The sequence below is a fragment of the Mandrillus leucophaeus genome, unplaced genomic scaffold (genome assembly GCF_000951045.1).
Source record: "Mandrillus leucophaeus isolate KB7577 unplaced genomic scaffold, Mleu.le_1.0 Scaffold805, whole genome shotgun sequence".
Lineage (NCBI taxonomy): Eukaryota > Metazoa > Chordata > Mammalia > Primates > Cercopithecidae > Mandrillus > Mandrillus leucophaeus.
In genome coordinates, this window is record NW_012108753.1 from 331,438 (window position 1) to 349,055 (window position 17,618).

A 17,618-nucleotide genomic window follows, 5' to 3' on the forward strand; every position below is an offset into this window, starting at 1 on the left:
ATTCTACCCCTGCTCTTTCTTCTACCCGTACTTTTTTTGTCTGGGCAAAATCAATGTCAGGCAGCCATTACTAATCTGAAGGCTCAAACTGGAAGAAGAAAAATTTTTTAAATTCCACTATTCATCATGAGACCTTGGCTAGAATAGAAGGTCCTACATCTTTAATTCGGAAAGTTTGAATTAAAGATAATCAGAACTAACAACAAAACAAGAAAAAATGCAAATGATAAAAGATTGCTTTAGTTGGTATCAGAAAGGCAGGTGTTAAATGAAGCAACTCGTCTGGTATTTTTTTTTTTTTTTTTTTTTTTTTTTTTTTTGAGACGGAGTTTTGCTGTTTCACCCAGGCTGGAGTACAGTGGTGCAATTTCGTCTCGCTGTAACCTCCACCTCCCAGGTTCAAGTGATTCTCCTGCCCCAACCTCCCAAGTAGCTGGGATTACAGGCACCCGCCACCACACCTAGCTAGTTTTTTTGTATCTTTATTAGAGACGGGGTTTCAAAATGTTGGCCAGGCTGGTCTCAAACTCCTGTCCTCAGGTGATCCACCTGCCACAGCCTCCCAAAGTGCTGGGATTACAGGCGTGAGCCACCACGCCTGGCCTCTTATGATATTTCATATCCAAAAAATTCTGGGTTGAGGTTAATGATGAACGTTAATAAATTCAAGTCCATGTTGAGTAAGTTTCTGATTGACTCATCTGTAGTCCTTATGTCTGTATTTAGAAACAGAATCATTGAGCTGCTTCTCTCCAATTAAGTATTTTCCTAAAATTGATGTTAATATTAGATTTGTTTCTGTGTAATTTATTAGTGCTAAATTAGTTGCTCAATAGTCAACGCTTTTTTTCCCCCCCCGGTAAGTACCTGTTAAGTACAAAGTGCTTGGGGATTCAGGAGGAACCTGAAAAGAGAATATCCTTTTCTTCATGGAGCTTATTTACTATGATTGAGTTTATGTTTAAAAAGACTTGTGAAGATTTATTTGGCATCAAATTTTAAAATGACGTTGCTATTCAGTGTCTCAGATGCATTTGAAGAAACTTGTGATGCTGATTTTTAAAATGATGTTGGTATTCAGTGTCTTAAATGCATTCGAAGAAACTTGGGATGCTGATAATATTCTATATCTTGACCTGAGTGGTGGTTATGTGGGGTGTGTGTATGCTTATAAAGCTATCAAGCTTCTAAGTAAGATTAGTGCACTTATATATCAAGTACACTTTAAAAGTAAATGTATGTTAAACTTCAATCGTTTCCCATTTCATTAGAATAAAACCTTCATTCTTTTTAAAAAAGTACATACTGGCTGGGCGCAGCAGCTCACACCTGTAATCTCAGTGATGTAGGATTTTTCTCGACCTCTTCATCGGACTTGGGACGGGTTGCCCTGTTTACTCAGTCGCCACACTCAACCTCCTTTGGGAGGGAACATGTGAGCAAACGAGTGCAGGATCTGGCTAGTCGCCTTGAGCGATGGCAGGAGCAGACTTTGTGGAGGCCCCACAGCGGCACCCAGGTGGGGGTGCCTGCAAACCCCCCAGAGGCCCCAGAAGATATAATAGTCTCTTAGCTCTGCCATCTGTGGACAGCAGTGTGTTACCAACTCAGTGGGCCCCTTGCCTCATCGTGTGGGGTGGCTGCCCTCCGCCAGCAAGGGCCTATATGACAGCCTTTTTTTTTGGGTACCGGCACTTGTTGGGTCTCCAGCGCTTGTGTGGCATCTAAGAACAATGAGGTCCCCCAGACACTTGAAGGATGGTGAAAGCTGTAAGCGATGGGAAATGGCACTCAGCAGAGTAGGACGTGGAAGAGGGGACGGGACAGGCAGGTAATCTTCCCCTGAGGTCCAACTGCTCCTCCCCGTAGTCAGGCCATCTCCCTGAAGTCCAGCTGTCCCACCAATGTCAAGTCACCACTCTCCAGTCAAGCTGCTTCTCTCTCTCTCTACTCGCTGAATCTGGGGTCTTTATAGGCACAGGATGGGGGTTGGGCCGGGGGGCAGGCCGTAGCTAGTTTTGGAAAAGGCAACATTCAGTTGGTAAAAAGACATTCAGAAAGAACCAGTCAGGAGAGAGCAGGCAAACAGAGATAGAAGTTCTCACTTTGGGCCACGGGTTTCAGGCTTTTCATCTTGAAGGTGGGGTTTCATCGGGACCCACCCCTGTCTGCCTAGTATTTCTCTGCCTTCTGTCTCTTATCATCAGCACTTTGGGAGGCTTGAGGCAGAATGATTGCTTGAGTCCAGGAGGAGACCAGCCTGGGCAATATGGTGAGACCGTGTCTCTAAAAAAAAAAAAAATTTAAAAGGGCATAGTGATAAATTATTCATTCAGATAGTGTGAAATTCTGAAGCCATTGTTAAAGTGCAAAAATTATGTTTGACCAAGTGAAATAACTTGGAAGCTTCCTACCTTGCCAAAATTTTACTGACAACATTTTAACGACATGAACTTGAAATGGTTCACCTTAAATTACTTTCAAAATAAGTGTTGCTTAAAATAATTTTGTTTGCAACTGTTGGAACCTTTTACTTAAAAATGTTAAGTTAATGCTGTAAAAAGTAATGTCTAAAATGGTTACAGAAAGATAAGATTATTTTTTAAAATTATTGAAGTAATCTTTAATGCAAAAGCAAAGAATCTGAAGTGAGCAGAGTGCATGAGGGTGAAAATTTAATAACTGTGATGAAATTCTCTTACATTCCCATATGGGCTGGGAAAATACTTCATTTTGCACAGTCAAGAGGGGTCATTGGCACAGTTTGTAGTAAGCAAATCCAGAAAATCTGGAGGGATGGGGGAGCAGTTGGAAAGAGGCCAAATTCAAGGCCTATTTTGCTTCTACCATGCTGTTTCTTTAGCTGTTTCTTTAATTTCCTCTTTCTTTTAATCAAGGATGAGGTAGGCTAGGTAAGGAATTATGGACTTGTCTAGTTTTCAAAAGGTTGCCAACTACTTCTACATTTCCCAGCCTCTCTATTCTCTTGACTCTTTTATTCCCTAAAACAGGATTTCTCAACTTCAGCACTATTGACGTTTTGGGTGGGATAATTCTTGTGGAGGCTGCCCTGTGTGTTCTGCAGTGCTCTATCCACTGAATGCCAGTAGCTCAAGTTATGAAAACCAAAATTGTCTCAGGACATTGTCATATAACTTCTGGGCGCAAAATCATCCCAGCTGAGGATCATTGCCCTAGAGGACTAAACTAAATAATAACCAGTGACAATTACTTAAACACGTCATCACCTCTGCTGCTTTTCCAAACTTCTTCCCTCTCAGGAGTATAGAATGTTTAGAAGGGATACATATACACCATTTTATTGGGCAAGAATTGTATTTTGAAGAATATAGAGACAACATCATTAGTATAGGTTTCTGCCCCCACCCCTTTTGACTCTATTAGTGATATAGGAGAGTCACAAATGTAATTAAGGGCCAGGAAAGGTGACTTATGCCTGTAATCTCAACACTTTGGGAGGCTGAGGCTAAAGGACTGCTTGAGCACACGAGTTTGAGGTTGCAGTGAGCCGTGATCAAGCCACTACATTGTGGGCGACAGAGGGAGACCCCCACTCAAAAAATGTAATCAAGAATTGGTTTTAATTAGCTTGCCAAAATATTTTCTCCTTTTCAAATTATACAACTGAAAGAAAAAAAAATGCTCTTCTCCTTTGTTCTTTGTTCTCCCGAAGTCTGATTTAGAACAAGAAGCTATTATCTTAAAAGCTCTCTTAGGTTTCACTGGTGTCAAATCATTTTGAGAAATTCAACGTACATACTTTGGAATATAAAGTATTTTTGTTTATGGTTTTTGATATGTTGTTCAGGACTTACTAAGGTCTCCACATAATGAAAATCATTCTGAGGAATAATTGGATTTAGAGTTTTAAAGATGATCAATCCATTAAAAATAAGCAAAGATATGAATTCCTAATTTACAGAAAAGGAAATACAGATTCACTTAAGCATATGAAAAATGTTCAACTTCTTGTAATAAAAGAAATGCAAATTAAAACTACAAAAATACCATTTTTTCATCTAAAGTCAACAAGTTTGATAATACACTATAAAAACATGGCAAAACAAGTACATACTCTGTATATTACTTGCAGAAGTATACATTGGTTTGACCTCCATAAAGAGCAATTTGTCAGTATCTACAAATTTCAAATATGCACTGTCTTTGAGCCAGCAAATCTCCTAGAAAGTTATCTCATATTCATACTCAAAAAGTGGGAAAAGATATGTACATAGGATTACTCATTGGGTATTGCGCATACTCACAAGAGATTGTAATAACTAAGGTGTATTTAGCTTATCAGCAGTTCTAATCTCTTTTATTTCTGTTTTTCTGGATAAATAATAGTTGTACATATTTATGAGGTACATGTGATATTTTGATACAAGCATACAATGCATAATGATCAAATGAGGGTAATTGGGATATCTATCACCTTAAATATTTATCATTTCTTTGTGTTAGGAACATTCCAGTTCTACTCTTCTAGTTATTTTGAAATATACAATAAATTGTTGTTAACTATAGTCTCCCTATCATGCTACCAAACACTAGATCTTATTTTTTCTATCTAACTGTAGTTTTATAATCATTAACCAATCCCTTTATTCACCCCAGCCACTACCCTTCAGAGCCTCCGGTAGTCTTCATTCTACTCTCTGTCTCCACGAGGTCAAATTTTTTTTAATTTTTCACATACGAGTGAGAACATGCAATACTTGTCTTTCTGTGCCTGGCTTATTTCACCAACTGAAATGTTGTTCCCCACTTCTGTCCATGTTGTTGCAAATTACAGGATTTCATTCTTTTTATTACTGAATAATATTCCACCATGTATGTGTATCACGTTTTCTGTATCCATTTATCCATTGATGGACACTTAGGTTGATTCCCTATTGTGGCTATTGTGAATTTTGCTGCGGTAACCATGGGAGTGCAGGTATCTTTCTGATATTTTTATTTATTTTCTTTTGGGTAGATACCTACCAGCGAGATTGCTGGATCCTATGGTAGTTTTATTTTTAGCAACCTCCATACTGTTTTTTCATAGTGACTGTACTAATTTACATTCCCACCAATAGTGTATGAGTATTCCCCTTTTTTTGCATCCTCACCAATATCTTTAATTTTTTCTCTTTTTGATAAAAGCTGTTTTGAGATGAGATGATATCTCATTGTGGTTTTGATTTGCATTTCTCTGATGATTAGTGAATGTTGAGTATTTTTTCATGTACCAATTTGGCATTTATATGTCTTCTTTTGAGAAATATATTATTTAGATCTTTTGCTTATTTTTAAATTGGATTTTCTTTTTTTGTTGTCATTGAGTCATTTGAGCTCCTTATATATTCTGTTTATTAACCACTTGTCAGTTGAATAGTTTGCAGATACTTTCTCCCATTGTGTAGGTTGTCACTTCACTTGTTAATTATTTCCTTGCAGAAGCGTGTGTGTGTGTGTGTGTGTGTGTGTGTGTGTGTTTTAGTAGAGATGGGTTTCACCATGTTGACCAGGCTGGTCTTGAATTCCTGAGCTCGGCCTCCACCGCCTCAGCCTCCCAGAGTGCTGGAATTACCAGTGAGCCACTGTGCCCAACCTTTTAGCTTGATGTGATCACGTTTGTCCATTTTTGTTTTGCCTAGCTGTGCTTTTCAGGTCTTACTCAAGGAATCTTTGCCCAGACTAATGTCCTGGAGTGTTTACCCATTGTTTTCTTCTATAATATAAGGATGGTTCAGCATACACAAATCATTAAACATGATATGTCACATCAACAGAATGAAGACCAAAACCCATATGGTCATCTCAATAGATGCCAAAAAAAAAATTCAGTAAAATTCAACACAATGAAAACTTCATAATAAAAACTATCAACAAACTGGGTATAGAAGGAACATACCTCAAGACAGTAAGGGCCATATATGACAAACATGCAGCTGGCATACTGAATGCGGAAAAACTGAAGACCTCTCCTCTAAGATCTGAAACAAGACAAGGATGCCCACTTTCACAACTTTGATTCAACATAATACTGGTATTCTTAACTAGAGCAATTAGACAAGAGAAAGAAATAGACGGTATCCAAATTGGAAAGGAAGACGTCAGATTATCTTTTTTTGCAGACGATATGATCTTATATTTAGAAAAACCTAAAAACTCTGCCAACAAACCATTAGAACTGATAAATGAATTAAGTAAAGATGTAGGATACAAAATCAACATACAGAAATCAGTAGCATTTCTGTATGCCAACAGTGAACAATCTGAAATAGAAACCACGAAAATTATCCCATTTACAATAGCTATAAATAAAATACCTAGGAATAGATCTCTACAATGAAAAGTGTAAAACATTGATGAAAAAAATTGAAAAGGACACTAAGTTCTTTGTGTGTATATATATGTATATATAAACGTATTGTCATGATAATTTTATGAAGTAGGCACTATTTTACAGATGGAAAAACTGAGGTTAAGTAACTTGGTTAAGATTATATAGTGAGATGGATGATTATTTTAACAAAGGCAGTTTGGCATTAGTTTTATTCCTTACCCCATAATCCATTAGTAGGGACTGGTAAAAGAAAACTATACATCTGTTTAAAAAAAAAAAAAAAAGAATAAGAACTTTGTTAATGGAATGATGTCTAAAATATATTGCTAAGTGAAAAAAAAGCAAGCTGCAGAACAGTGTTTATAGCGTGCTGCCATTTGTGTAAAATGAAGGAAAGGTATATTCATGTTTATTTGATATGTAAAGTATTTTCAGAAGGATTCTGAGAAAACTGGCAATACTGCTGACTACGGGACAGTTAATGAGGCAGCTAGGGCGTAGGTGTGCCATCTACTCTTTTTTGCCTTTTGAACTTTGAATAATTGCCTATTCAAAAATAAATAAAATTGTATTTTAAAAGAGTATATATTGTACGTGAAAGTATAAAGTAAATATCCATGAGTCTATATTGATATATATGTAAATGATTGGATGAATAAATAAGTGGGGGAAAATAGATAAATCTCCCATTTAGAAGAATTTCAAATAATTTGTGTAGATACTCCACCTTCAAGGAAAGGAAACAGACAAACCTTTCCACTTCTTAAGTGCTCTGCTCATAGTGACTTACTTCCAAAGAGTATGTATAGAAAAGGTTGGGGGAAAGTAGCTTTGCAGTAGAGAATCCTGACAAACACTGCCTCAACCAACATCAGCGGTGATGTCGTGTTGATAGTAGGTGCCCTTGGCAGAATGTAGTGAGAATGGCACTTTACCTCTGTGGTCTGCCTCCCCAAAACCCATTACCCCAGTAATAATGAGAAGAACATCAGACAAATTCCAGTAGAGAGGCATCCAACAATATACCTGACCAGTACTTCTCAAAACAGCCAAGATTGTCAAAATCCAGCAAAGTCTGAGAAACTAACACAGCCCAAAAGGGGCCTATGGGGACATAACAGTTAAAGGTGATATGGTATGGATGGGATTCTTAAACAGAAAAAGGATATTAGGTAAAAACTAAGGAAATCTGAATAAAGTATGAGCCTTAGTTATTGATAATGTATGGCTATTGGGTTATTAATTATAATAAATATAACATGTAACTAATGTAAAATGTTAATAATAGGGGAAACTGGGTATGGGGTAGTATACAGGAACTCTGTACTATTGTCTACATTTTCTATAAATTTTAAACTGTTTTTAAAAGTAGATTTTTTAAAGAGTATATATAATATATACGTTGAATATTTTAAAAGTAAATTTAAAATTCAGTTGTTCACCGCCTATTCTCCAGGAACTTAACCATAAACCTGAAATGATAGCCTAAGCATCCTTTGTTTTAAGCTCCACAGGTGGTTCTGAGGTGTGGCCAGAAATAAGACATTGTTTAGAGATCCACTCCTGCTTAAAAACCTATTTTCTGAATTTTTCAAAATCAGGAACAGTAAATCCTTGTATATTCAATTCATTAACAGTTTGGTTTTTGTTTGTTCTGTATAATTCTTCATAATGAATGTGTGCTCATGGTGTATTTCTTTTTAGGTGTATATCTTTAATATACACATGTCTCAAGACTTCTCATGTTTTTATTTCGGACTCTTACATAATTTCTAAATACCCTGCCAAACATACCTATAAATCATAGTCACGAATAGCAGAAATCTTTTTCACAGGCTGGTTATTATAATCTGTCTGTCGTATAGATGAGTATAGTATGAAAACATGTTGAAATGACTTTATTCTTTATCATTACCAACAGCTTTCTAGCCTCTAATATACATGTCTATTTTAGATATTTTGTAATATCTCACTGTAATTTCTTTACATGCTTTTAAGTCTCTTAATACCAACTTCATGTTGATATTATTTTTCATTAGGCCATGTGTTTATTAAGAAGGTTATATTTATTTTTTCCAATCATACATTAATTATTTTAATGTTGTTTTCCTTCTCGGTGTGTTTATTATTTAGGTCTTCAGTTACCGTTATTCAGGACTTCTGGTTTGGTCAAAACAGTATTGATGAGCTATATGATTTATCGAAGATAGTTTCTGGAGAGAAATTCCCTTGTCTTTTTCCATTTACTTGCTGTAGTTTCTGGAGAGAAATGTCCTGTCTCTTTCCATTTACTTGCTGTATAATTCAGACTGATACTTTTCTGACTGATAGTGTCACCCTTTCTTCAGCATCTTGCTCTCTGGTCTCTTTCTGTTCCTGTTCCTCTACACAATGCTGTCAGCATTATCTTTTTAAAATACAGATTTAATCATGTTCCTGCCTTGCTCTGAAATCCTATGTCTCTTCTCCCTCTTAGGTATTCCTTAGTAATATAAACCACTGGTATTTATGGATCACAGTGCTGAGACTTTTACAGCCATCAAGTAATTTAATTTTGATAAGAACCTTGTAAAGCCAGCCTATAACTCCTATTATCCTCCATTTTATAAACAACTGATTTAGAGAAGTTAAGCAACCTTTCTAAGCACCTTAGAAAAGGTGCTATAGGTACTATAGTTAGTAGGTGACAAAGTTTGAACATAGTAACAGGTTTCTCTGTTAGTGTGGCACCAGTGGAGTTCCCTGTGCTTTTCTGCCCTCTTTATACCCAACTTTCCCCCATCTCATTCTTTAGTCTCAAGGCTCCACTTACCGTCTTCCATTTACCTTGTAACTTCTCATTGATGACACTTACACTTTCAACCTGTGGAAACTCTGCTTCTCTTTTTTTGTTCTGCTCAAATATCATACTGAATCCCTCTACTTCACCTTCCCAGTTAACATTTTTTATTCCTCCTCCTTCTATAATTTTTTATTTTAATTTTGTTATTTGCCTTATACTATATATATTTGTGTTTGTTTCTGTCTTCCTACTAGATTGTAAGTTCCTGGAAGATAAGGACTGTTCTGTCTTTACAAACCGTTGGGCCAGTATCTTGCACTTACCAGACATGCAATAAGTCTGCCTTTTTGAAATCAGTATTATTTATACAAATAGTAGAGTGAGTGAGTTTGTTTGTGACGGAGTCTCTTTCTGTCACCCAGGCTGGAGTGCAGTTGTGCAATCTTGGCTCACAGCAACCTCCCATCTCCCAGATTCAAGTGATTCTCTTGCCTCAGCCTCCCAAGTAGCTGGGACTACAGACATGCACCACCACACCTGGCTAATTTTTGTATTTTTATTAGAGACAGGGTTTCACCATGTTGTCCAGGCTGGTCTCGAACTCCTGACCTCAGATGATCTGCCTGCCTTGGCCTTCTAAAGTGCCGGGATTACAGGCGTGAGCCACCACATCTGGCCTTAGAGTTTTAATGAGGATGGAATGTGGAGTCCTTTGTCCTTACAAATTGTTGTAACTAAGTTATGAAGATATTTTATTCTCCAACTTAATAATTTGATAAAATTTAGTAAAATTTTAATTTTAAAATTAAAATGAAAATTTATTTTTTTGGTTTTGTATTTTCACTTTTATCTTTTTAATTGAGAATTCTTACACTGTTAGATATATGTTAAAGCATACTATGAGGTTTTACAAATACTGTTGGTGACTCAAAAGGAGAATTAGTATTACAAAAATTCTAAATATTTCTGTACTTTTCCATTATTTACCCTGGTTAAAAAAACTATAAACTTGTAACTTTCTAATTAATCATTGTTTTTAATTTTTTTTTAATTTAACTTTAAAAAATAGATTTGAGAGGCCAGTTGTGGTGGCTCATGCCTCTAATCCCAGCACTTTGGGAGGCTGAGGTGGGGGAATCAAACTTGAGTCTAGAAGTTCAACACCAGCCTGGGCAACACAGGGAGACCCCTGTCTCTACAAAACATAAAAAATTAGCTGGCAGTGGTGGCATGCATCTGTGGTCCCAGCTACTTGGGAGGCTGAGGTGGGAGGATCACTTGAGCCTCGGAGTTTGAGGCTGCAGTGATGAACTGTGATCACATCACTGTACTCATCCTGAGCAACAGGACAAGACCCTGTCTCAAAAAAAAGTTTTGAGAACTCTTCAGAAGTATATACAGGAGTTTTCTAATGAGAAAATTAAGGCCAGAAAATGAGATGAAGCTAGGTTAGTGTTTGCACCTAAAACACATTCCGTAAGATCCAAGACCGATGGTAAAATTGGGCTACAAATTTGACTGTGCTTTTTCCGTTGGGTAAAGTAAACAGGAAAACATGTTAACTTACATGAGCAAATTGTTCATGTTATAAAATCAACCAGATTAAGTTATTTTATGGGTGGGTCTTCACAGAGAAGGGCTACAATATGAAATAGGTAAATGATATCTTCAGCAACATCTCTGTGACAAATGCATTTAGTTTAGTGAGACTGATTCATATCAGACCATTTGATGCAGGCAGATGACATGATGTCATTTATTAAAGGATATTTTATGAGGAACCCAAATAAGTCAGTGAGCATTTATAATTCTGAGATCTACTGAAGAATTTTGAAATATCTAGAGCAGCATGTCTCAAGGCGCTGGAAAGACTGCTTATCTTTCAGGCTAAGAATACAGTAGCAATAGGTTTAAGATTATATTCTCCATCGCTAACCGAATATAGAAATCCTGTATTTGTAAGAGACAAGTATTTTTAAATCATCAATGATTATTTATTTGTAAATTTACTTTTCTATTTTTCTTGAACTTTAAAATTAACCAGGATGCTTGAGTATGTGGATCACCATTTAGGTATCAATAGAGTGGTTAGCAAATAGTGTTAGGTTAAAACACTATGTTTTAAATTATTTGATAAAATTGAAATATTTACTTATAAAAATAGAAAGCTGTGGTTATACTGATATAGGACTATTATCCCTCAGTTTCCAGAGTGTGGATTCTTTGGCATGTATGACAAAATTCTTCTCTTTCGCCATGACATGAACTCAGAAAATATTTTGCAGCTGATTACCTCAGCAGATGAAATACATGAAGGAGACCTAGTAGAAGTGGTTCTTTCAGGTAAGTAAGTGGCTTTTTAAATGTTACTGCCTTTTTCCCCCCAAAGAGCCTAATTTTCTCTACTAAATGCTGCAATTCAATTATATTTGGTCTTTGTACTATTGTTACTTAATTTCTTTCATCTCTAATAATGGTCACCATATGATTTTTCCTTTCAGGAATGTTATATCACCATTAAGAAAGAAAAATAGGCCGGGCACGGTGGCTCACGCCTGTAATCCCAGCACTTTGGGAGGCCGAGGCGGGCAGATCACGAGGTCAGGAGATCGAGACCATCCTGGCTAACACTGTGAAACCCCGTCTCTACTAAAAAATGCAAAAAATTAGCCAGTCGTGGTGGCAGGCGCCTGTAGTCCCAGCTGCTCGGGAGGCTGAGGCAGGAGAATGGCGTGAACCCGGGAGGCGGAGCTTGCAGTGAGCTGAGATGGCACCACTGCACTCTAGCCTGGGGACAGAGCAAGACTCAAAAAAAAAAGAAAAAGAAAGAAAAATAGCTGGCAACCGTGGCTCACACCTGTAAGCCCAGCACTTTGGGAGGCTGAGGCAGGAGGATTGCTTATCTCAGGAGTTTGAGACCAGCCTGAGCAGCATACCTCATCTCTACTAAAAATTAAAAAAAAAAAAAAAAAAAAAAGCCAGGCATGGTCACATGCAACTGTAGTCTTAGCTACTTGGGAGGATAAGGTGGGAGGATTGTCTGATCCTGGGTGATTGAGGCTACAGTGGGCCATGGTCACACCACTGCACTTCCTCCTGGGCAACAGAGGAAGACTTGTCTCTTTAAAAAAAAAAAAAGAAAAGAAAGGCCAGGCGCGGTGGCTCACGCCTGTAATCCCAGCACTTTCGGAGGCGAGGCAGGCGGATCACGAGGTCAGGAGATCGAGACCACCCTGGCTAACACGGTGAAACCCCCTCTCTACTAAAAATACAAAAAAAAAAATTGGCCAGGCATGGTGGTGGGCGCCTAGTCCCAGCTACTTGGGAGGCTGAGGCAGGAGAATGGTGTGAACCTGGGAGGCGTAGCTTGCAGCGAGCTGAGATCACGCCACTGCACTCCAGCCTGGGCAACAGAGCAAGATTCTGTCTCAAAAAAAAAAAGGAAAAAATCAGGATAGGAAGATAAACTGAATTACTGGAACGTTACTAAGCTAAGGAAATTATTTGGTCTGAAAGAAATACACTCTTCTCTGAGTCACATAAATAAAACAGTTACACTGAAATTGTTTTTTCCCTTCCCCCACCCGCATTTCTGTAAAGAGCATAAAAGAAGAAAATTGGGGTTTAGAAAAGAGAATCAGGAAAAAAGAAGTAATGAAGATATGGAAGAGGAAATTACAATGCTGGTTATTTCTGTGGCTTTAAAATAAAAAATGCTCTTTCCCTTTTTGTCCCACTGGGCTTTTTTCCACCTTTCTCTTTTTCTACCTCACCCATTCTTGCCATACATTGTTTTTTAATTCCCACTGTTTGCCATCTCATCCAGCAGCAATGTGGGCAAGATAATAAGGAGTGAAAAGGAAGAAAGAATGCCATAATAATACACATAGTAGGTCTGCAGTACTTTTTGTTTGGCAAGGAGGAGAACTGATGAAAGAAAGGAAGCAAGCTGGCCAGCTATGTGTCAGAACCCTGCTACCAAGTTCCCTTTTCTCAAATTCATCTTTGAGCCTTTTCTTGAGGTCCTCTCTCTCCTTATTAGTCCCCACTCCTCTCATCTTATGTTTCTGATTCTGTCATTCATCTCACTCCCTGCTACACTGACCATTCATCTTCTATACAGCAACCCCAAACCATCTCTGTATTTCCCAATCCTTGCCTTCCTCTTCACTCCTGACGAGTTTCGCTCCCTGTCTCACCTGGAAGTCCTGCTCACATCTCTTCCTTCTCTACTCTGGACCCCATCAGACTACAGTGTATCCACTAATGACTTGCAGGTTGAGGTGAGAGGAAGTTCCTTGGGTCTACTGTCCAGTGTTCACTAAGGGGAAAGGAGTTTCTTTCTCTTATCCACTAGGACTGTGGAGAACAGACCAACAAGTATATCCTGGGGTCCTAAGTTAGGATTCAGTATCTTTTTCCACAGAAACGTTTCTGTAAATAGAAGTTAAGTTCCATACTAATTTTTACTTTAGTGTTCTATATCCCACTGTGTAAGTTAAGCAGTTTTTAATTGGCTAAAGTAGACCTAACATCTATTTGTAATCTTGTCATTATGAGAAAATGCTGTTGGAGTTCCAAATAACTAACCTACTACCTGCTTCTGGAGCTCAAATGATTAGCAGCAAATGGACTTCCTAGAGTTTGAAATCAAAATATTAAATGCTGAAAATAATTTACTTTTATGGTCCAGTGAAACTTTCAGAGAAAAAATGATTCTGTGTACTTTGACATAAATGAATATGTGAGCATTCTTAATCTCATCGTAGTTACAAATATAAGGTGTATTTTAATGCTTTTCTTTTTTAAAGCTTTAGCCACAGTAGAAGATTTCCAGATTCGTCCACATACTCTCTATGTACATTCTTACAAAGCTCCTACTTTCTGTGATTACTGTGGTGAGATGCTCTGGGGATTGGTACGTCAGGGACTGAAATGTGAAGGTATGTGTTCTAAAATTTTTGTGGTCATTTGAAATAAGATTCCACATTTGCATTTTTTATTAGTGAAAAGATGATGAGCTGTTGACTAGGGTGGTAACAAGGATTTAGATTGGAGAGATCAGGACTCATTCTGTCTCTGCCACCTACTCCTTCATATTCTTGGGCAAATTACTAAACCTCTTAAGATTAATTTCTCTGTAAAATACATTCTGCCCTACTGGTTTTGTAAAGAGTAAATGGTTAAATCGGGTAATAGGGTTAAATATTTAGTACAGTGTAATGGCTCCATAAATATTCATGTTGTTTTTTGTTTTAAAAAAGTTTTCTTGGCCAGGCACGGTGGCTCACGCCCGTAATCCTAGCACTTTGGGATGCCGAGGCGGGTGGATCACTTGAAGTCAGAAGTTTGAGACCAGCCTGGCCAACATGGCGAAACCCTGTCTTTACTAAAAATACAAAAAATTAGCTGGGCGTGGTGGCCAACGTCTGTAATCCCAGCTACTCGGGAGGCTGGGGCAGGAGAATCGCTTGAACCTGGGAGGCGGAGGTTGCAGTGAGCCGAGATTGCACCATTGCACTCCAGCCTGGGTGAAAGAAAAAAAAAAGTTGTCTCCTACATTCAGCTAAATTGTCAAATTTGTTCTGAATTAGAATTGCTAGGAGTAGGACACAGGTGCACATTTCTGATGAAGAAACAGTCTTCTAAGGTGGAGGGTCAATAAACTTTTTCTGTAGAGGGACAGGGAGTAAATGTTTTAGACTTTGTTGGCCATATGGTCTCTGTCATGATTTAACTTTGCTATTACATTGTGAAACCAGTCATAGACGATATGTAAACAAATAGATACGGCTGTGTTCCAATAAAACTTTATTTAGGAACATCAAAATTTGAGTTTCATAAAATTTTCATGTCACAGGAGGAATTTGGTACAGAGGCCATAGTTTGCTAACCAGTGCTTTAAGCCAGTGGTTCTCAAACCGTATTGTGCATCCTAAAACACACTTTGCTGGGTCTGATCCCCGTAGTTTCTAACTCAGTAGATCTGGGGTGAAGCCTTGTAATTTACATTTCTAACAAATTTCCAGGTGGTCGCCTTAGGGACCACACTTCAAGAACCACTGCTGTAGCTGACTTATCCTTTTTACACATTTCCTTTTCTTCTTGAATTCATTAGCTTCCACTTAGCCTGCCGTCAGGGTTCTTAATTAGGGTAGGTATGGCTAACAGAAAATATGTTAAATAAAAGAAGCAGTGGTTTTTATGTATCACACTTAAATAGTAAAGTTTTTTTTTAATCTTATATTTTACCTTGTAAAATATGTTTAGGTTGTGGATTAAATTACCATAAACGATGTGCCTTCAAGATTCCAAATAACTGTAGTGGAGTAAGAAAGAGACGTCTGTCAAATGTATCTTTACCGGGACCCGGCCTCTCAGTTCCAAGACCCCTACAGCCTGAATATGTAGCCCTTCCCAGTGAAGAGGTACGTATTCTAAGGAAATAGACGTTTTACTAGTTATTCTCTATGTTTCTACAGGGTGTATGACATCATTCTGGAACATAATTTGTACGCTAAAGAATGGTAATATTGCTGCACTTAAGAAACATAAAATGTAGTAATGGAGATAGGACTTACAAGTAGTAATGAATTCCTTTTTGTACATTTTGGGATGTTATTATGACTTGTACCACTGCTTTAACCTTCCAGCCAGTATCCTGGCTCCTGGTCTCCATACTTCATCTTTTTTTTTTTATTATTTATTTTTTATTTTTTTGTTTTTTTGAGATGGTGTCTTGCTCTGTTGCCCAGGCTAGAGTGCAGTGGCACGGTCTCTGCTCACTGCAACCTCCACCTCACGGGTTCAAGCGATTCTTCTACCTCAGCCTCCCGAGTAGCTGGGATTACAGATGCGTGCCACCACACCCAGCTAATTTTTTATTTTTAGTAGAGACAGGGTTTCACCGTGTTGGCCAGGCTGGTCTTGAACTCCTGACCTTGTGATCGGCCCGCCTCAGCCTCCCAAAGTTCTGGGATTACAGGCATGAGCCACTACTATCTGCAGATCTGTATACAGATGAGACCGGTGAGACAGAGCAGTTAAGTGACTTTTGTGAAGTCAGAGAGCAAATTAGTAAGATAGTGGAATTAAACCCAGATCTCATTATTAATAAGTCAGTGATTTTTTTCCTAATACAGTGTACCTCTCAAGGGCAAAGGCAGTAGATCCAGGAAAGAAGAAATAACTCCCTTGTACATTTGATAGTATTTGAAATGACTTCTATCCATAGGTTGTAATCTTATTATTTAGTTGTTTCTATAACTTCTCTGATCTTCTGTAAATTAATGGCAAAATCAAGGCCTTGTCTTGGTACTGTGGTCATTATATTTTGCTAAGTTGAGACACCAGAGTAAAAGCTTTTGAAATCCTTTCACAAAAATTCCATCTTCTCCTATTATTTACCCCTAGTGTGAGATTTTTAAAGGATAAAAAGAGTGCTGTGGCACAACGGACTGAAAATGAGGGGTTGGTATAAACCTACAGAAGAGCCTGAAAAAGATTAGTAGGAAAAAGTTAGTGCATCTTATACACTGAACTGCACAGAGGACTTACCTAGGAATGAGGACAGTAGAATAGAGGTATGTTAAGAGCCCCACAAATGATGCTGGTATGCCACCTATGCCCCGTTGAGTATTACTAGATTAGGAAATAGCAGAAGGACAGAGCAAGTGGATAAGGTATTACATTTTTCATTAGTTTATATTTTATCTTGAACATGAAAACTCCTTAGGGAAGTATAAGAAGTGCAGTTACATGTCTGAATTGGTTAGATTGTTCAGAGTATTTTTAAACAAATAGAACTCATAGCATGGAAGGGCTTTCAAGGTTTACTTTAGTCAGTTCAAGCATAGTCTCAAAAAAAAGAAGGCAGAGTAAGAGAAGAGTCTGTGGGGGAAAATTAGAAGAAAGGATGAGTGGAGTGGGAAGGAATGGAGGAGATACCAATTAGGAAGAAAGAACCCCTGAAGCTCAACCAAGGTTAGAGAAGAACTAACTCAGAGTGGCTGCCCATTAAGAGCCTCATAAGGTATCATGTGCCAGGCTTTATGCTAGGTACTTTCCTTTTGTCATGTAACCCTCATCACAGTCCTAAGAGGTATAGGGGCTATCCTGATTTTATAGTTAGGAGAAATGGGTAAGAAACGGGTTTCTAAGGAGTCAAGATATTAAACTTCACTAAATAGTAAGATAAGCTTGAAAATGGGCACGTTAGGAGTAGAAACTTTTTATCTTTTTATTTATTTATTTATTTATTTATTTATTTTTGAGGTGGAAAAAGAAATGTGCTAAAGGAAATACTTGTCTGTTTCACTCTATCACCCAGGCTGTAGTGCAGTGGTGTCATCTCGGCTCACTGCAGCCTCCAACTCCCAGGTTCAAGCGATTCTCCTGCCTCAGCCTCTTGAATTCCTGGGATTCCAGGCGCCTGCCACCATGCCTGATTAATTTTCGTATTGTTAGTAGAGAGGGGATTTC

At 38.0% G+C, this 17,618-nt stretch overlaps 1 protein-coding gene across 1 annotated transcript in view; it reads left to right on the top strand.

Moving 5' to 3' along the window:
* Positions 1 to 17,618, top strand: part of PRKD3 (protein kinase D3) — a 77,836-nt gene that overhangs the window by 12,037 nt on the left and 48,181 nt on the right. Inside the window, exons 2-4 of the mRNA XM_011967631.1 lie at positions 11,342 to 11,480; positions 13,949 to 14,080; positions 15,408 to 15,565. Of these exons, the coding sequence (XP_011823021.1) occupies positions 11,342 to 11,480; positions 13,949 to 14,080; positions 15,408 to 15,565 (429 nt within the window). The remainder of the gene's footprint in view (positions 1 to 11,341; positions 11,481 to 13,948; positions 14,081 to 15,407; positions 15,566 to 17,618) is intronic.